General features: G+C 40.1%; 2 protein-coding genes across 8 annotated transcripts in view; one reads left to right on the top strand and one right to left on the bottom strand.

Moving 5' to 3' along the window:
• Positions 1-9716, top strand: part of CCDC38 (coiled-coil domain containing 38) — a 63707-nt gene extending 53991 nt beyond the window's left edge. For 3 of the 7 annotated variants that reach the window (XM_077111691.1, XM_077111690.1, XM_077111693.1), the window contains 4 exons: positions 3330-3535; positions 5714-5807; positions 7224-7340; positions 8246-9713. In XM_077111691.1, the coding sequence (XP_076967806.1) occupies positions 3330-3535; positions 5714-5807; positions 7224-7334 (411 nt within the window). In that variant the 3' untranslated portion in view covers positions 7335-7340; positions 8246-9713. Of the gene's footprint in view, positions 1-3329; positions 3536-5713; positions 5808-7223; positions 7341-8245 lie in introns of all 7 variants that reach the window. The other 4 variants (XM_077111687.1, XM_077111688.1, XM_077111689.1 and 1 more) reach the window with 2 other exon arrangements.
• Positions 8391-14119, bottom strand: SNRPF (small nuclear ribonucleoprotein polypeptide F). The gene is made up of 5 exons (XM_077111695.1): positions 13927-14119; positions 13566-13731; positions 10688-10813; positions 9125-9189; positions 8391-8527 (listed from the first exon to the last, which is right to left on the bottom strand). The coding sequence occupies exons 2-5, from the start codon at positions 13566-13568 to the stop codon at positions 8461-8463; spliced, it is 261 nt and encodes an 86-aa protein (XP_076967810.1). The 5' UTR covers positions 13569-13731; positions 13927-14119; the 3' UTR covers positions 8391-8460.
• Positions 14120-21490: the final 7371 nt, after the last annotated feature.

Here is a 21490-nt window from a genome sequence, read left to right as displayed (position 1 = left end):
TTTTCGTTTCTGTGGCTATTCCATCCGTCCGCAGCGCAGGCACCGCGGGCTTCCCTGTCCTTCTGTGCAGGGGAGACCGATCAGGGTCACCTGCGGCGCTGCTGACCGTCAGCAGAATGTGCCGGGCACTAGGGTTACAGCGTGACGGGGTCGGGAAGGCCTTCGTGACGTCTGGGCGTCGCGCTCTTCCCGGGCTCCTCACTTCTAACCGGATTTTATACAATTATTCCTCCCGGAACACGGCTCTGCTCGCATCACTTCCCGTGCACTGCTGGAGGGCACCCAACGTTCTCATCCCGGTGCTGGGTTTTCCGTAACCCTCCCGCGCAGGAACTCCTGGAGAGGCGGGAGCCGCCCCGCGCTCCGCAGCCCCCCCCCGCCCCCCGCGGCCCCCCTCCTCCGCGCCCCTCCCCCTGCTCCGACCCCCGCCCCGCCCCCCGCGGCCCCCCTCCTCCGCTCCCCCTGCTCCGCTCCCCGCGGCCCCCTCCTCTGCTTCCCCTGCTCCGCCCCCCGCGGCCCCCCTCCTCCGCGCCCCTCCCCCTGCTCCGACCCCCGCCCCGCCCCCCGCGGCCCCCCTCCTCCGCTCCCCCTGCTCCGCTCCCCGCGGCCCCCTCCTCCGCTCCCCCTGCTCTCCCCCCCGCGGCCCCCCTCCTCCGCGCCCCTCCCCCTGCTCCGACCCCCGCCCCGCCCCCCGCGGCCCCCCTCCTCCGCTCCCTGCTCCGCCCCCGTGGCCCCCCTCCTCCGACCCCCGCGGCTCCCCTCCTCCGCTCCCCCTGCTCCGCTCCCCGCGGCCCCCTCCTCCGCTCCCCGCGGCCCCCTCCTCCGCGCCCCGCGGATCCTCTTCCCGCGCTCTGCAGCGGGCAGGGCCTGCCACCTGGTGGTCCCAGCCATCGCGCTGACACGTCACCTCCTCTGTCATCAGCCTCCGCTCTGAGCCCCTTTCCCTTTGCTGTTGGGCTAGATCCTCAACCTCTTAATTATATAGGATTCATAGATGAATATCTTCTTTATTCTATGCCCCTCTCCTATTTCTTAACCTGCTCTTAACCTTATTATCTTAAGAAAATATTTCTCCTTGCCTTTTTCTGTCGTGGGACACTGGGAGAACGTAAAAAAAGAAAGAAAGAAAGAAAAGACATCCTGAAGGAACACTGCCATCCATGTCTAAAGTTCTAAGTGTTCAGAGGTGTGCTTCAAAAATTTCCATCAACTTATTTGCTATTTATCATGGTTTACCAACGCCCAACCTAAACCAGTCCTGCCAACATTCTGAAAAGGTTCCATACACTATGAGTACTATGAAACTACAACCTCCAGATGGGCTCCTAGACCGGGTAAGTCCTGAGATGCAGCCCGGCCCAGCCTCTCTAGAACATCAACTATTTCCATCCTCCTACCCCATATTATCAGCATCCTTTCCAACATGAAAACGTTAGAATGGGCATTGCCCAAATACCCCTTAACACTGGGAGAAAGATCAAAGGAGGAGGAATTATAACAGAGAAGATAGGATTTAACAAATAAGTATGAAGTCTGCATTATTATATCTATATTTTTTTTTAGTTTCCAATGTCTTATAGCAGCTAGAAGTGAAAACCTAAAATTAGTGGAATTGTAACCCACACCAAACTGAAATCTGTTCTACAACTAATTGCTGCGGTGTGCTTTGAAATTTATTGCTTTTTTGTGTATGTTATTTTTCACAATAAAAAAAATTCCAGTGACTACTAACCATTCTCATATCAGAGCTGCTTTTTCTCAAAACTAGTATTCAATTTTTAAAAAAAATTATCATGTTTTTCTGCCTTTATGACTCATGTTGCAGCAATGTTATTTTCGCCTATCCAATGTACACAACTTCACCTCTTGATGAGTTACTTTTACTTGTTTCCTTACTTTCACTTTTGTTTCTCTGCATTTCTCCAAATTTACTGAAAGGATTGTTAATATAAATAATAAATACAGTACTGTATTAGAAAGGGAGAAAAAAGGGGCTTTATGATAATTAGAACTCTAACTTTTTTTTTTACATTTCCTTGTATTTTTCCATATTTTCTAAAAGGAATGTGCTTTAAATATAAATAGGAAATACTATGTATTATGCTAGAAAGGGAGAAAAGGGGGGCTTTGTGGTAAATAGGACATCAAAAAGCTTGTTAAACAAGGAGATGGGAAGAGGGCAGTTGGAAGTAAACCCTTGATATCAGATCTCTGTTTTTAAGTGTTAGTGGCTTTGCCAGGAACTTGTGATTCTAAGAGGGGTTTCCCACTGCTCCAGGAGCCACATCTGCCTTTAGTGTGTTATCTGCCCTTGGCTTTATGGTGAGTCTCATCTTCTTGAACAGAAGCAGGAATTGAGGGAGGATGTTGCCTGGAAAGTGTTTCACTTTCCAGTTTATTGAGCAACTTTTAACTGTGAATGATGGGCCAAAGTGGAAAGTAAGGATGACAATTTTCTTTTGGTCCCAAACTCCGTTACCCACCAGCTCCAATTCTGCGGCAGTGGCCAAGTACTCCGCAAGGCAAGTGGCTCGGCAAGGTTTGGCTTAAGCCTCTGCTTTCCACACCAGGGAAAAACAGCAATGGTTTCCCAATGGAAAAGGTGAAAATTAAATGCCTAAAGAGGCTTTTGTAGGCCAAACTGGGAATCTGTTTGCTTGGAACTTCTTTTTGTCCCTAGGAGAATGCACTTAATCATTTATTCAGCAAATATTTATCAAGTACATAGCTGTATGCAAGCTACTGTTGTAGATATGAGTATTCATAAGAAGTAGCTCCTGCCCATCAGGTGCTTAAAGTCTAGAAGGGGAGATAAGGCATGCATGCAAATAACTGTCATACAGGATGATTATAACTTTAGCAATTATAATGCAGAGTAATAAGCTCAAAAAAGGGGAGGGGAGGTGCAGGCACACACCCTGTGCTGTAAGGAAATTCATCAGAGTAGCAAATAAGAATTTAAAATGTTACATTTCCTCTACTTGAATGCTCAGGGAATTGGACAAAAAAATTCAAGCAAAAAGATATATTCTGTCTTGTCTTATATATATTATATATATATATATATATAATATCTATTAATTTTATATATATAATGAAATATTTTTAAGAAAATAATTCAGTTACTATAGAAATTATCTGACTATAATTATGATAAAGATTAAATATAGTGCTTCATTTTTCTTATTGTTCTATGTCACATTAAAATTTCTTTTTAAAATAGGAAACATTTGATAGCATATTTAAAATGGTATGTTATATTTATTGAATGAGCAATGAATTAGTGATGCAATGTTGCTTTCTGCTCTTCCTTTTCTTCTCAATCTCAGGAAAAACTGATAGACTCTCTTAGTAAAAAAATCAATCAAGTCTACAGAGTGTGCATTGGAGATGCTGAGGTTGGCAGCCTCAATCCAGTACAAAAGCTAGTAAAAGTGGAGTCTCGCCTGGTGGAACTGAGTGATCTCATTGAATCCGTTCCCAAAGAAAACGTGGAGGCAATTGAGAAGCTAAAACAAAAAGAACGGCGGCAAAAGTACGTCAGTGTCTTAGGATATAAGTATAGTGAATAACGAGGTGATAAGAGGTTTTGTTTCTCCGTGGATTCCACATTTAGGAAGTCTGATCATATGACAAGGACAGTGCTAAGGCTTAGGGACGTAGGGATGGGGAACCAGACAACCCTGCCCTCCTCATAGAGCTTATCATTTAGTGCAGGAGACACACTAATCAAATATTCATATGAATAAATGTCCATTACCAATGGTAACGAGCACTGTGAGGAAAGGAACTGGTGACCTGAGAGCGTTCACCAGGGATGGACCTAGTCTGGGGTTGGGGTGGGGTGTCAAGTTTAGCCTGGAAGAGAATTTTCAGGGTGTGCACCCCGGTTCTGTGGACACCATGTGAAAGGCGGAAGGCCCTTCAGTGGGAGACTGTGGGAAGACCCAGGCCGTGAAGGGGTTCTTTTAAAAGTCAGAGCCACAGGCCAAGCACTTTCAGCGGTAGTAACTGCTAACACTTACACAGTAACTCATTTATTCCTAACACAATGCCATGAGGAGTATCATCTCTGGAACCCCTGTCCTTGCCAAGCTTGGGGCCTCTAAGAGAATGCAGAGTTACACATTTAACCACTGATTTAAGTAAGGATTTTTATGTACATACTACCTTTGGCATTATTATAAATATACCACAACCCCCAGTATTATATGGCGTGCAGTTCTCTCCATGCTTATGGGTGGGATAACGTTTATTTTATAGGAAGAAACATGGGAGGCAGAGGAGAACCGTGGCTAAGAACGTGGGCACGACGACAGCCAGCCTGCCTGGGTGCAGTCCAGGCTCCACGGCTCACTGCTCTGTAACCTTAGGCAGGCCACAAAACCTGTCGAAGTCTCTGTTTATCTGTAAAATGGCAGTAATAATCGTACTCATCTTGTAGGGTTGTTTTGAGGATTAAATTAATCCTTGTAAAGCACCTCAGCAAGCCTGGCAGCCAAGTAAATTTTCAAATATTAGCCATTAGTATTAGATATTTCATTATTGCTTACTACATGACTTTTTAGTACATAGTAAGGGGAATATTGTTTTTTCCCATGTAAAAATGAAGTACAGGACATATTAAGGTGATCTTGATCGGATTTTACTGTATATAAAACGGGCTTTTAAAATTTCTAAATAGAAGATTATTCCCTCCACAAGATAATCTCGCTGGTTTACTACACTTATGACACTTGCATACTTTTTATGCTAGCAAATATATTATCTTCAAAGTATGATAACAACTTAGTCAGTAGTGATACATGATTCCAATTCCAGTTATTTATCATTCTTATTAAAAAGAAAATTTTAGTTGACTTTTCCCCATGGCTTGGTAGTACCCTAACATAGCCCTTAATTTTATATGTTGTTTCCATTCCCTAGTATATAAGCTTATTATATAGGTCCATAAAATAACCATCACCTATTGAGTACCTAATCTGTGCCAGATATTGTACTAGACAGTTGACATAGATTATCTCACTTTTACCCTTACAACACCTTTAAAGAGTCATATTAATAATCTTACCTATTTCACAGAAGGAAACTAAGGCTCAGAGAGGTTATACAGCCATAAGCAGCTGACCTGGGATTTGAACCCAGGACTATGACTCAAAACTTTGTTCCTTGTCTCTCCTTCCTTAAGAACAGACATGTAGCATTTCTTGGTCTTAATTTGAGGATATCATTCATAAAAATTAAGTGAAAAGTACACTTTTGTGGTAACTCATTGAGCCATACACTTATGATTTGTGAACTTTTCTGTGCATATGCTATCCTTCAATAAGAAGTTTTAAAAACGGGCAAAATAACAGGAAGGTGATGCAAGTGACCACTGTAGACTAATTAATTGTAAAGTGTTAGGATTTAAGTATGATGATGAGAAAGCTGCTGGGAGGTGCTCATGTTAGACCAAGATCTGAATAGATTGTATTAATTTTCAAACTAGTGAAATTTCTTTGTACTTGAAAATGAACAGGATTTGTTCTTGAGATTTCACCATATATTCAAAAGCCATAGATATGGAAATGAACAGATATTTTCACTCAACCTTAAAGAAAGTCTTGTAATATTCTGATGGTTCATTGCCAAATAGCAATGGTGTAGATGTTTTATACCTTCCATGATTTATAGTTTCATTACAAGTATATTTTTCCCCCACTTATAACAGATTGCGTGAAGACAAAATGAAAGAAAAGCAAAAACACCAGGAGGAGAGGCTAAAAGCTGCTCTGGAAAGAGCAGTTGCACAACCAAAGAAAAAGGTTTGTGTTTTGTTAATAGGTCTAGCTACCTCGATATGTATACTGGTTCTGTGATATAGAAATGAAATACTTTGTCTAACTGAACCAGGTTGAACTCTTCAGTAAAATAATCTTTCTTGCTTACATTTGCAATTGGTCTCTTCTTTCTCCTTACTTTTAGAATGATTCAAATTACTGGGTCTACATTTCTCTATTACACCCACTTTTTACTAAAGGAGCCACTTCCCTCTTCTTTTTCTTTAGCTGCAGATTCCTGAAACCAAAGCATTTTTGAAAAAAGTAATTTTTTTTGAATAAACTAATACAAGAAACATAGATACAAAGGAACATTCAATGAAAAGCAAGTCTTCCTCTTGCCCTTAGTCACTCAGTTCCCCTCCCTGGAGAGAACTACCGTTAACAGATTTTTTGGCATCCTTCTGGAAATATTCTGTACATTTATGTATATACTTTTTTCACAAATGGGAGCTGTGAGCCTTGTTTTTCTCAATATTACTCTGGAGCTTGTAAACCCAGAGAATCACACAAACTTTAAGGGTCTTTTAATCCCTACACTGTAAAGGTAAGAATTGATAATTGAAGAAATTAAAATGATGTGCCCAAAGTCATTTCGAATTTAGCAGCAGTCAGGACTAGAAGCCAATCTTACTTTGCAAGATTGCAAGATTACCTGTTCATTAAACTTTGGGAAGAGGCAATCACTGGATGCACATGGTCCATGGCTTCTCCAGTGGCTTAGGAAAGCCATCATACACCCTACAGAGGCAGTGATAGCCCATTGAATCTCATGTCTGTTAGTATATGGCAGTGTCCTTAGCCATACATTTAGTTTATACAAATTCAGCTTTGAAAGCTAAGACAAAAAAATAAAGGGAAAATCTCAAGGCTAAAATAGAAAAAATAATTTGAATAATATACGCTTGAGGATATGCCCCAGAAAGAAAGAAGAGGTATGCATCTAAGCCTCTCCTAAGGTGTTTAAGAAGTCAGTGCAGTTTCTCAATTTTCTCTAAATGCCAGTTGTGTGAGTCTCAACAGAAAGAAAGCATCTTTTCCAACCATGTTTTCCTAGCTATTGCAATTACTAAGAAATGTTGGGTCTCCAACAGAGTGCTTTTGTAGGCTTTTCAAGGGTAATTTGAACTATATGCCATTTGCTGACTTTATCTAAATTTCCTTATAACTGCTCTGTCCTCTGCCATACTATGAGGGCCCATTTATTACCTAACTGCCTAGCATGGTAGACATCCTAGGCTATCAATTCCCTTGCAACAATTTATCAATTCTTTTACAATTGTGATTAAGATTTTAAACCATATTATTTTTGTAATATCCAAGTCAACAGTAGTATTTCACTTATACTTAAATAGAAAAGTTAAGTTAAAGTATATTAAGTTTGTTTTTCTTTTGTTTCAGTTGGGAAGACGACTCATCTGTCGTTCAAAACCTCCATGTGGTAGCAAACACCAATTACTTTTAGTCAATGATACGACAAAAATACAAGAGGATGAATATTTTTTTACTTGAGTAGAAGTAAGACATTTCATTGCCACAATGTCTTGATGCACGTTTTGTTGATTTTGGTTTCAGTAATGGCAATATTGTGTACCATATCTGTCCTAAGTAATTTGAAGAGCACAGGCCCTTATTCTAAAGATTATAGGACTGAGAGTGGAGTGATATAACTATATGGTGAATGGCGATTAAAGTGTAATAATGGCCATTCTCCAACACCATAAAATCTCAAATGATTTTCTCAACCTCTATAGGGAAATTCATAGCAAAAATTATATCACTGTGAAATAGATACTTAAGCAATGTGCAGTTCTAAAATATCTGAAAGGTTTTGAGCTGTATAAAACTTAAGTGAAAAATGGTCTCAGAACAACTCTGGACTAGTTTTTATTTCATATTAAGTTCTATTCAGTAAGCTTAATTCTCTGAAGTGAACCAATTCATTTGCCTTCAACCTAAATGGCAGTTTATAATTTTTATTGTTTCCTATCTCTACAATTATTTTAGTTGTTGTCAGGTGACATTTCAACTTTAGCTATGCTGTGTGTATTACTTAGCTTATATTGTAGATGTAACATATAATTTATTGGCTACTAAGAAAAAACATAGTATATATAAATTAAGAACTTGATATATATTTATACATGTCAAAGGGGCTCAAAGTTACCTTAAAAGAAACAGCTGCTTTTAAAAGGTCTCAGCTTGGGAGACCTGGGTTTGATTCCCGGTCTATGTACTTCCCCCCAAAAAACAAACAACAAACAAATTCAACAAATGGTGCTGCAATAATGAAATGTGACCCGGGCATACAACACACCAAAAAAAAAAAAGGTCTCAGCTAATATATAATTACAAGAAAAGGGGTGAAATTCACCTTCATAAAAATTTCTAAAATAAATAAAATAAATTATTTTCCCTTACAGAGGAAATGGAGTATTGGTCTTACAGAAGAAAACCAACCTGAAGCTGGATGACTTTTAAAGCATTAGTTCTGTCTGTGAATCATCTTTTAACTGTTTTAACATTTCAGGTTTGCATGTAAATATATGAATATAAATAGTTCACAAGTCAAGTTGAAAAACAAACAAATCTTTATTGTCTAGAAATATATATTAAAAAAAAAAACCCACACAAGATGCTATTCTCTCATTTCCCCGTCTTCTTCCTCTTCTTCAACACCTCTAATATAAAGGACATTGTTACACCTGTAAATAGAAAAACAGTTCTTTTTGCTGTTCCAACTGGAAACCATATACAACCTGAATTACTAGCATATTAGATTTTCTTTAGCACAAAAATATTAAATACTAAATTTACAATAAATCACCTGTCTTTTTTAAAAAAGGTTTTTACAAAAGATTTGTTATAAAACACATGGCATTTATTTTTACCATGTGGTAATTATAAAATGGCATATCTTTATGATTTTCCAAAGAGGATAACAACTACATTTTGGAGGTTTAAAGCTACTTCTAGAAAATAAGTATAACAAAAATCCATAATAGCAGCCAGACCAAACTAAAATTCAGAACAAAGTACCTGCAACTAAGACCACTGGAAAAAAATATATAGCTAAGAATTAGAAGGTTTAATATCAACACTAGAAAAATAACGAGTAGCTCCAAAATATGTAAGTTTTACTTTTGACAAGTTTAACAATTTCATAGACATTTAGTTGTAGAATATTTTGCTTAAAAGTGATTTTCAAAAAATTATGAAATGTAGGCACTAATTATTTTCTTGAAACAGATATTTCTATTGCTCACCAGTAAATCCTTACATATACTATTGCTGTTTGTTACCTTATTAAAACTTCACCCAGGTGTCCGGACAATGCCCCATCTATGTATTCTTCTGTATTTGCAAGCTTTAAAGAAGAAAATATATTAATATAATTGCACAGGAGAAAAACAGTATAACACAATACTGGTGATAGAACTTATTGAGACTCTTCTATAACAACAACTCATATTTATCTATAATTATTAGATGATCAGCTTCCTATTACTATAGTAGTACTTTTTGGTATTATGTAAAAACACTGATGAATGCTGAACCTAGTATGTTATATAATAAAGCTTGTATCGATATAATTTTTAAAGTCTCCCAGGTTATGTAATATTTCTTTCTAAAAACCATCAAAACAGTGTGTTGAAGAAAGCAGTCTCCAATTTTCAAGACAGTGTAATTCAAAAAGATTTCCTAAAATTTTGTGCTAAAGAACAAATATTTTCCCAGAGTAATTATGTCATAAATCATACTTTTCCAGATTGGTATACAAAAGCTGTGGCTCAAACACCAAATACTTCTGTATTACCCAACAACCAAACCAAAGAACTGAATAATAATTAAGAATAAATAAATTTTATTTTCCATTGCTATCGTATCTAATATCACACATTTTGCCACTCTATTCCCTTTTGATGCCATTTTTCTTCATAGCATCCATTACCATCTTCCCCAAGTAAACATAAACTACCTTGTTTTATTCATTGCTGTATTCACAGTGGCAGGCACATAATGGGTGCTCAGTAAATATCTGCAGAGTAAGCAAACTCAAAAGCTTATCAATATGGTAGGGCTACTCATGGATCCATTTTGGAACTAATGCTGGCAAGCTCACTAGGAAGCTGCATTACTTCTCAAACCAATGGGTCTTTTTTTTTTTTTTAACTCAAAAAAGAGAATTCTTAGAACATAAAATCTAGTGTACAACTCAGTGTTTTTTAATATATTTGTAAAGTTGTGCAATTATAATCATTAGCTAATTCTAGAACACTTTCATCACAATGATTATATATTTCAGATTTTTCTATCATCTTGGCAAATGAGTCCTGCTTTGGGAATTTTCCAGGGCAAAATCATGTTCTATGAGAACTTTTGGGACCTGAAAATTTTATAAACAGGTAGTAAACTCTTATATTAAGGAAAATCTTAGTTCTTTGCCTTCAAGAACTCTTAACTGCCTGGGTAGGTAACTTTAAAAATCTATCTACCTGTCATTAATCTCTCACACAAATAACTGTGCTTCAGGACTCATTACATGAGTTCACTTGAGAATTTCTTTCAGGGCTAAGTGCTAGGAAAAGTCTAGCTTTCTCTAATAAATTAGAGTGTTTCCCTATAACATTCAAATGCCTCAGCTGTTCTTACTTTAACCATGAAGAATCAAATCAGTGACTGAATTTTGGTTTAATCCCATATCAACTTGTACTTTCAGTTATAATACTTTCCCTGGCTTACCTTTATTCCAAAATTTTGCTTTATGTTTGTCAGTTTAACTGTATGCATTTTTATAAGTGACTAAGGATTAAGGCGCAACAAAATAAATATAACTTAATAACCCTTATAACTCTTTAGCTTACCTGCATGTTCATATAGCCATCAACAGATACCAGGTAGCCCTTGTACTCCATTCCCCATTTGAGTTTCACCATCACAGGTTTTCCTGTTAATCCGTTCAGGAAAGGTTTGGGATTGAGGGGTAAACTCTGCACAAGGAACAACAACAAAAGGACTCAACTGATTATTTTCCTTTAACTTGGCTTCTCCACCCACTCTACTCTCTCAAATCACCAACCAATATTTTATAGCACCCAAATCAAGCAAACTCTTGACTCCCTCTCACTTTACTATATATTTCATTTGTTGAAAGGCATCATGGAACTTTAAGTAGCCCATCTTCAACCTATCAAAACTTTAAAACTTATCCTTTATTCATTATTCACTTAAACAGTGATTGCCTACTTTACATCACTCATTGTTCCAGGTTCTAAAGAAACAAAGCTAAAGGCACTAAAAAAATGCAAATGACATCGTCCCCTCCCCAAGAAGCTTGGGGGGCATGAGGGTAGAGGTAACATAAAGGATGAGAGATGTTCGAAGGGAAAAAGGGCTTTTTTGGGGAACATAGGCAGGCTCTGGGAATCAAACACGGGGTCTCTGGCATGGTAGGCGAGAATTCTGCCACTGAGCCACTGCTGCACCGCCCAAAAAAGGGATTTTTTAAAGCACAGATTACCAATAGAAAAGCAGGGAAAGGTGAAGTAACAAGGCAAGCGCAGAGACGTACAAATACTTCAGTACTGTTAGAGCCCCAAATATGAAGCTACAGAAGGAAGCACAAGATAGAACATGTTTGACTAACTCACACGTTAATTCTTGAGGTCAGGGCTAGGTGGGTTTTTTGACTTGCTATCACTAATGCCTAGCAATGCCTGCCTCCGTATGGGCAATCACTTAACCTCTGTTTATGAAGCCAACCAGTAGTATCCTAGGTGAGTTCAGACTTTTCTCTTTCCCTTATCTGTTCACCCAAAAGCACAAAGAAAAGAACCATGAAACTTGGCTACTAATCGCCCCTCTAAGAATAGCATATTCAAAGTGATCTCAAAGGACATGGAGACAATGGAAATAGGCACCTAATGGGTCTCCAGTTTTTACTCATCTCTTCCCAATTTATTATCACTACTGCAACTATTATTTTGTTGTAGGAAATGTGAATATTTATTGAGACTTCAAAAAATACTATATATTTTTTATCTTTTTGTGGAAACGAATGCCCTTTGATCTCACAAGAATTTCCAAGATGAAATCATTGTCCTCATTTTCATTGAGAAGAATGATTGGTTAAGAAAAGTTATGAACATCTTTAATCTAGTGTTAGATGATCAATCTGTAGAAAATAGGCTTGTCAGATAAACATTATGATCAGGTCAACCATGTCTTCCCTTTCCACTTTTCCTTTTTTGTGATCTTTGTGTCTGTCTCTAGTTCATCTCTTCCTCAATTTTGAGGCAAGATTTACCGTGTTGCTATTTGTCTGATCAATTCTTTTTGAGAATAAAGTCCACATCTTCCCACTTTCTTTTTTTTTTTTTTGCAAACACTTACTTCACCCCCACCCCCTTCCATCTCCTGGTAACCTCTAATCTGCTTTCCACCTCTAGCAATTCGCTATTTCTAGTCAACTTTTATGATTGATAAAATACAATACCTGAACATAAGTGTCTTGCTTATTTCACCCAGCATGTTTTCAAAGTTCTTCCATGTGGCAGCATCTCACAACTACATTCTTTTTTACAACCAAATAACATTAAATAATGTGTATACACCATATTTTGTTTATTCATTCATTTGTTGTTGGATACGTGGGTTGTTTCTACTTTTTGATGTTGCGGATAATGCTGCTATAAAAGCTGGTGTCCAAGTATCTGTTTGTGACCCTATTTTCATTTTCTCTGCTTATGTACCCAGAAGTAGAATTGCCAGGTCATATGATAATTCTATATTGAACCACTGTCTTTTAAAGTATATATTCAGTCACATCTTATCTCTGCTTAAAATGCTTACATGGCTCCAATTACACTTGGAATAAAATTCAAACCCCCTTACATGGCCTAAAAGGGCCTACCCAATTCCTGCTCCTCCTGTCCTATCTCATAATCACTTTTCTTGCATGCAGTTGTGGCTTTTTGTCAATTCGTGTAACTGGTCAAGCTTTCTTTACGACTTTAGGGCCTCTGTTTATGTTTCTTGTAGTTCAGTCTTTCTATTTTTTAGGTCTCTGGTCAAATCCCACCTCCCACAGAGGCCATCCCTGACCATCCATCTCCACACCCAGGCACATCACCCCGCACAGCATCCTGTTTAGTTCCTTATTACCACTTATCATTACTTGCAACTATATATTTACTCCTATTACTGAGTAACGTCTGTTTTCCACAAACAACCATGAGTTCACCTAGGACAGGGTAAACATGAATATTTTTCACACGATATTCCTAACGCCCTTGAGCAGTATCTAGTAAGTAATATGCGCTTAATAAATATCTGCTGAATGGATAAATGAATGCTCTCAAGTCTGGGCTTTGTGTTCCAGAGGGCTGCAGGGCTGAGTATCCTAACACCATGGAATAAAAGTGGGTTTGGGGGTTTTTGAACCCAGCGATCCAAGACCCTGGTTCATCTTTACCCAGACCCGGTGGTCCCAGCCAGCGGGAAATCTCAGATCCGGATGCAAACGAAGAAGGGAAGGGGCCCTACTGGGGAGGGGGCGAGGAGGGCTCCGGAAGAAGCGCGCGCCTCAGACCCCTCCAGATCAGAGAGAAAGAGACTGGCTGCAGCGCGCGCGGCCCCTCACGCGAATGAATGGGGAAGGCGTGAAACCGCCACCAGGCCGGGCGAGGCTGCTGCCCTCCCTCTCGCCCTCTCCGGTGAGCCTGGCCGCTCTCTCCTTCTTACCATCGTGACTACCAATGAATGCTGCAGGCCGCTCGCCTCCGACCCCGCTGTCGTCCGTCCCCGGTGTCTGGAGCGGCTGTCGTAGGCCGGGGGTCTCTGAACCTGAGGAGAAATGGCCGCCAAACAGCAGCGTGACCTTTCACCTCCACCACAGCCCTCCTGACGCCTGTGATTGGACGCAAAGAGATGCATGCTGATTGGAGGAGGCGGCTGGTCACGTCTCCTGGCAACCCACGTCGTGCGCGAGTGCTTTCGGGGTCGCGGACCCGGCTACAGCCTGAGGCCCTGCGCTCGGGACACGGGTCCCTGGGGGCCGGCAGAGCCCGCGGGGGGCCCTTGGACACGCCGTTTGCTCACTCACCCAGGGGGCCTTTGGAAGAACCTTGTCTAGACCTCCGGGTTGGGAGACGCTGTGCACAATGCCAAACGGACGTGATTTCTGTGCTAGGGATTCCCCTTGCCCTGTACTTCCATGGGAACGAGCTCGGGCATCTCGAGTGTCTTCTTTACGTTCCCGCGGATTTTATGACCGGCGGGAGAGATGGCGGCGCCTCTGCCACGGTCTCCTTGTACCTGCGGGTCCTTTTTATTCTGTAGTGCTCATTCTGACCCCGCAGAAAGTCAGGTCCGGAACTGACTTCCGATGAGGTGAAGCCGAGTCTGGAAACGGGGTGGCGGTCCCTGCCATTCCTCTTCTTTTCCGCTGCCCGCGGGGACCGGTAGACCCGTTCCGTGCGTGCGCGGTCGAGGCCCGAGCGGGTGCCGGGGCCGCCCTGCCCGCCTCCCGGGCCCTCGATCCTCGCTCCTCTCTACCCTGAAGGAACCCCAGTCAGTTCTTGAGAACTTGCTGCGGCCCTTGGGGGAGGAATTTGGGCCGAGGATGGAGTGTTAGGAAGGAAGACGGTTGGGGCCTCGGGACCTCAGGACGGTGAGAGGCGCCGTTGGTTCCTACAACTTGTGCTGGGACCCAGCCGGGTCCCGAGGGCCGGTGAGTACAGGTTCGTGGAAAGGCGCTTGGAGCGGCGCTGTCGGTTTACTTTTGTTTTAGAATAGTTTATGCCAAGCAATTTTTGTAATTACTCCAGATGTCTATGGACTTCCCCTTATCTTGACAATTACTCAGTAAATACCTAGCCTTCGTGCAGACTTTGCGTTCCGATGTCTGCCAGGCCCTCGACCGCCGTTAGCGAGGAAATCTTCCCTCGGGGTCTGTGATTTGGCAGTTACCAGCCCCATTTTAGAGATGAGATGAGCAAACGGGCTCGGCAGCTATATTTTTCAGAAGTCTGACTTTTTAAAAAAAGCCATTTTCTCAGTGAAGTAAAAGAAAAAATTTCACCCCAAACGTTAATCTTTGTAAAGCTAGTTGTGTTTAAAGTTGTTTTTTTCTTCTCACGTTGAATATTATGACTATAAATGCCAGACGTATGTTTTGTGGGAATTTTGGAAGATACAAAAAGTTCTAAAAATTAAACCAAAAATCACTGGTAATTCCATCAATCAAAGTCAACAAAGTTTACTTTGTTACTTTGTACAGTTATTGTAACATATGTACGTTTAAAAACAGATATTTTGTAACTTTTCACTTTATAGTGTGCAAATTCTTATATAAATAAAAATTCTTCTAAAGTGTGGTTTAATGCCTCCATTCTACTATTTTATGCATATATGATGATTAATTAATCATTCTTTTGTCATTCCCAGTTCCCCCCATAAATGTGTGTTGAACATATTTGTGTGTGACTCTTTGAGGGTATTTCTGATTGCTTGAAATAAATCTCCGATCCTTCCTGGGTTAAAGGACATTATTATTTTAAAGACTTCTAGAAGTATATTTTGCCATGTTGGCAAAGATTCAACAGAATATCTATCAGAATAATTGGTTTAATCTGTGGGAAATAAAAAGGTTTACATTTTTTGAAGAAAGGATAGAATACATTTTGGGTACACTTTGAGGAAACTGTCCCGAGTTATTAATTAGGCTGAGCAAGTTGGTAAGACCTGAGTGCTACCACACCTCAGCACATGATCCAAAAATTCCAATGTAAACAAACATTTAGAGTAATTTAGTAAATGACCAAGAAATTTTTATTGAGAATCTTCTATGAAGTAGGCACTCAGAGGGTAAAATAGTGAGTAAATTGGACATGTAATCTCTGCCCTTGTGGAACTTAAAAACCTCTTTGAAAGGAAGGGAGCTAACGCACATTGACTGCCTGCCATGTTATGCTGGTGTATTTCATGTTATTTATTTTAAGTCCTTACCATATGTCAAGATAGGTATCATAGTCCCCATTTCGGAGCAGAGGAGGCAGTCACAGAGGTTATGCATTTTTGTCCAAGGCCATGTGGAAGGTGAAATGGATCCAAAGCCTAGGAGACAATGCCTACCCTCTCAGTGTTTTTGAATAGAGTATAAATAAATATATAGAATCCCCAAAAGGATGAAGGGGAATAGAGTTCAGAAAGTTCTCTTTGAAATCCATGATCTCTGCCTTTCATTTTCTCTCTTTTATTCCCATAATCTCAACATTTTGTTTTTCTATGATTATAGTCAGAAACAGTTATAGTTATGGCTAAAGTAAGTTTAAGGGAGGAAAATCTAAGTTTCAAGTACCTTCTATTTAGTTGATGCTTTACACATTTTGTGTTATACCTGAGAGATGTGGTATTTTGTCTCGTAAAGAAATTAAGGCTCAAAAATAATTAACTTCCCGGAGCCTGCCCATGCCAATATATATATATTTATATTTATGTTTATATTTATATTTATATATATTAACTTCCTTAACTCATAAAGCCACTACACCTAAATTAGAATCAAAGTCTTTTTGGTGGTTCAAAGCACTTCCTGTTCCTATCATACAGAGGGAACTGTACCTCAAAGGAAACCTGGCACTGTGGTGGGAGCCAAGACCACCTGAGTTCAAATCCTCATTCTGCCATGTGCTAGTTAATTTATCTTGCCTCAGTTTCTGCATCAATAAAGAGAGGACAACAAGGACAGTACTTCTCTTACAGCGTTGTTTTTAGGAACTAGCAGCCGAAAACCTGAGAGACAAAGTAAGGCTGAGAAAGCCTGAGTTGGGCTATAAGATTTGTTCATATATATAACAAGGTTATATAAAAAAGGACAATATTTGAGGTATCAGAAGATGTCACTGAAAACATTGATATAATATACTTAACAGCACTTTTTATATGATGGTTTATGTGATTAGCAGCATCATGGTTCCCAGAGCTGGTCTGAGACCAGATTTGAATCTGGGTTTGAATCCTGGCTCCAACATCTACTAACTGTGAGAACATGGGAAGAGAACTCAACCTCGATAAGCTTTTTCCACCATTAAATAAGAATACTTCCTCCTTTCTCCCAGAGTGGTAGTGAGCATTAAGAGTTAATACAAGACTCCCTCTCTTTCCTTCCTGAACAATTCAGTCCTAAGGTCCTCAAGAGAAGCTGAGCAAAGAAGGCATTTATGCTGTGGAATGGGGGTTGCTGCATGGGCCCAAATTGGGTGAGGAAGGTGTCCACACAGATGGCATCCCGGAGGCTGGGTGCAGAGCCTGACCAGGAAGAGAGGTTTGAAAGAGCCAAAGTGTTCATCAATAAACAACTCAGTAGATGGGCTGTCACACATCTACAAAATAGAATATTTGCAGTTGTACTAAAGAAAGAAGTATCCATAAATAGATATGGAAAGCTCTCCGAGATAAATTACTAAGAAAAGTATGACACAATAATGTAATGTGTTACCTTGTGTTGAAAAGGGAAATAACAGTCTATTTGTATGTGCATAAATTAACTGGAGGATTCCTAAATACTAAGAACATTGGCTACCCTAATTGGAGTATAATGGGAATTGGGTTGAAAGCAGATAAGGATGAGGCTTTTTACTGTATGTGCTGTTTTATATGTTCTATTTTTGGAACCCTTGAGTGAATTGCCTATTAAAAATTAAACTGAGGATGCAGGGAGGATGGCAGAATAGGGTAGTCTGAGCTCGCCTCTGCTCTGTGGAACAACTAGAGAAGTGACAGGAGGACAGCAGTTCCAGGGTATGAGTACCAAAGAGGGACTTCTACATTATTTAGGGAGGACCTGGATGAAAAAACAGAAATTATGACTGAGAAGATGGGGTGAGTTAACTCAGTTGTGATGCAACTGGGGCAGGCTGCAGCATGCAGGCTGGAGTGGAGCCGAATGCTCCTGCACTCCTGCCCACCTCCATTTCAGCTTGAGAGGTCTTCCCTCTTGGCCCTGCAGCTGGGGCTCCCGTGGGGAACTACAAAGCCAGCAGACTTGGTTTACTGCAGAGGCCTTGCTGCCAGTGCACAGGGCCTGCCCACCAACCCCTGAGGAAAGTCGCTGTGGGAGCCTGGTTTGGGTGGAGGCTGGGGGGCCCTTCCCTTGGGAGGAGGGGGGAACACAGAGCAGAGCCAATCTGACAGCTAGTGAGAGAGACTCCCTGGGTCCTGCTACATCTATCCTTTTGTCTTGGAGGCCTGGAGTGCTCACAGCATGCATGGGTGGAGAGGTGGGGACAATGGGGCAAGCCGTGCAGCACCCCCAGGCACTCCTGGCTGGCTGAGGACAGGGGCAGTTGTAATACTCAGTCCTCAGTCTTTGCACGCAGGAGCCCGGCAACCACCAGACCCATGGTGCCCACAAGTGGATTCCCCACCGTGGTGCACACTGCCCACCCCCGGCCCTGGGGATGGTGGCTCTCACTGCACATCTTGACCTGCGGCCCTGGCTGGCTTTACACTGGGTTGGGATCCAGCAGGGGTAAGTCAGGCCTGATGGAGAGAGGTGGCCCAAGAGCACCATCTGCTGGAAAGACCAGGGAGGTGTAGCCTGGCAAGCCACCATTCTGCCTAGCCTCTAAAAGATCTCCAGTTAGAGTTGCATCTCCTGCATGAGGTCCCGGCCTTGGTTTGGCAGAGAACTGCTGACAAACCAAGTGCAAAAGGAGACCTTCAACACAAACCCAAACAACTCCAAAATCTTAGATGACTTTGAAATCAATTTTCAAACTAATTTTTTCAAGATAATCAAATGTCATGAAGTCAACAAAAAAATCACGAAGCACATGAAGATGCAAGAAATTGTGACCCAGCCAAATGACCAATTTAAAACACCAGAGGAGACACAGAATTTGGAACAACTAATCAAAGATGTTCATACGAATCTCTTAAATAAGTTCAGTGGGTCGGCTAAAAAAAGATAGGAAGATACTAGACAGCATAAAGAAGAATTTGAAAGAATAAATAGAAAAATAACAGACCTTACAGAAATGAAAGTTGCTGTAGCTCAAATTAAAAATATACTAGAGACACACAACAGTAGATTTGAAGAGGTGAAAAAAAATAAGTGAACTAGAAGACAGGACAACTGAATTCAAATGCACAAAAGAACAAATGTTGAAAAAGAAGGAAAATTTGAATTGGATCTCAGGGAAATGATGGACAATATGAAGCACACAAATATGAGAATTATTGCCATCCCCCAGAAGGAGAAGAGAAGACTAAAGGGCTAGGAAGATTAGTTGAGGAGATAATTGAGGAAAACTTTCTGACCCTTATAAAAAGCATAAATATGCAAATCAAAGAAGCCCAAATGAACTCCAAATAGAATGAATCCAAACAGAGCCACCCCAAGACACATACTAATCAGACTGTCAAATGCTGAAGAGAAGCAGAAAGTTCTGAAAGCAGCAAGAGAAAAGGAATTCACCACATATAAGGGATGCCACACAAAAAAACTAAGTTTGAATTACTAAACAGGTACCATGGAGGCAAGAAGGCAGTGGTATGATATAATAAAGATTCTGAAAGAGAAAAATTTCCAGCCAAGAATTCTTTATCCAGCAAAGTTGTCCTTCAAAAGTAGGGAGAGATTAAAATGTTCACTAACAAATACTGAGAGAATTTGTTAACAAGAGACCTGCCCTTCAAGAAATACTAAAGTGTGTTCTGTCAGCCAAAAAAAATAAAGACAAGAGTGAGAGAGATCTGGAGGAGGGCACATAAAATTGAAAATTATTAGTAAGGGTAACTTAAAGGATAAAAAGAGAGAGAGGAAAAATATATAGAGATCTGACAAATAAAAACCAAATGATAAGATGGGAGATTCAAGAACTGCCTTTAGAGTAATAACTTTGAATGTTAATGGACTAAACTCACCAATTAAAAGATACAGATTGGCAGATGGATTTAAAAATATGAGCCATCTATATGCTGTTCATAAGAGACTCGTTCGTCTTAGACCCAAGGATATAAATAGATCGAAAGTCAAAGGATAGTAAAAGATATTCCATGCAAGCTGTAACGGAAAGAAAGCAGGGTTTGGTATACAAATATCAGATAAAATAGACTTTAAATGTAAAGATGTCATAAGAGACAAGGAAGTACACTACATATTAATAAAAAGGACAATTCATCAAGAAGAAATAACAATCATAAATGTTTATGCATCCAATCAAGGAGCTCCAAAGTACATGAGGGAAATGTTGGCAAAACTGAAGGGAGCAATAGATGTTTCAACAACAACAGCTGGAGACCTCAATACACCACTCTCTTCTATAGATAGAACAACCAGACAGAGGATTAATAAGGAAATAGAGAACCTAAACAATAGATAAATGAATTAGACTTAACTGACATAGATAGATCCTTATACCCCCAAATACTAGGATATACATTTTTCTCTAGTGCTCATGGAACATTTCCCAGGATAGATCATATGCTGGGGCACAAAACATGTTTTAATAAATTTTAAAAGATTGAAATTATACAAAGCACTTTCTCTGACCACAGTGGAATGAAGCTGCAAATCAATAACCACCAAAGAACAAGAACTTTCACAAATATATGGAGATTAAGTAACATATTCTTAAACAATCAGTGGGTCAAAGAAGAAATTGCAAGCGAAATTAGTAAGTATCTGGAGACAAATGAAAATTGAGGTTACAACATATCAGAATTTATGGTATGTGGCAAAGGCAGTGCTGAGAGGGAAATTTATTGCCATAAACGCTTATGTTAAAAAAGAAGAAAGAGCAAAAATTGAGAGCTTAACTGTTCACATGGAGGAACTAGAGAAAGAACAGCAAAATAATGCCAAAGCAAATTGAAGAAGAGACCAACATTAAAGTAGAAATAAATGAATTGGAGAACAAAGAAATAATAGAAAGAATCAATAAAACCAAAAGTTGGTTCTATGAGAATATGAATAACATTGATGGGCCCTTAGCTATGCTGACAAAGAAAAAAAATGGAGGATACAAATCAATAAAATCAGACATGAGAGGAGGTCTTTACCATGGACCCTGAAGAAATAAAAAAATTAAACTAAAAATTTAAAAATAGAAGGAAAAGTAACAATTTTCTGGGTCTCATATTCTTCCTTTACACAGTGAAGGAATTAGACTAGATGAGTTTTTCAATAGCAGTTACGCTTGACATTTGAGGCCAGATCATTCTTTGATGTGCATTGTAGGATGTTTAGCAGTATCTCTGGTTTCTGTAGACTGGGTGCCAGAAGCACACACTTGCCCATTCCCCAGTTATCACAAATAAAAATATCTCCAAGCATTGCCAAATGTCCCCGAGAACCACCAGTTGTCACAAATAAAAATATCTCCAAGCATTGCCAAATGTCCCCGAGAACCACTCGATTAAATCAATGGTTTACAAATGCAGGTCCCTGGACTGACTACAGTTGACTCTGCAAGTAGTATTGAAGTTTTGCAAGCTATTGTTTTCATTAACTAACAAGCAAGCAAACAAACAAAACTAACAAATTGTGTTGCTTCCTGTTGAAACGGAGCTCGAAGGATATTAAGGAATGATGAGAAAAAAAGAAAGGAAGAAAGAAAGAAAGAAAGACACAGACGGGCTCAGGGGGTCTGAAGCTTGAGTTT

Source organism: Tamandua tetradactyla, chromosome 7, assembly GCF_023851605.1.
Source record: "Tamandua tetradactyla isolate mTamTet1 chromosome 7, mTamTet1.pri, whole genome shotgun sequence".
Classification (NCBI taxonomy): Eukaryota; Metazoa; Chordata; class Mammalia; order Pilosa; family Myrmecophagidae; genus Tamandua; species Tamandua tetradactyla.
The sequence above is the reverse complement of the archived record's forward strand: the minus strand, read 5'-3'. Positions and strand labels throughout refer to the sequence as shown.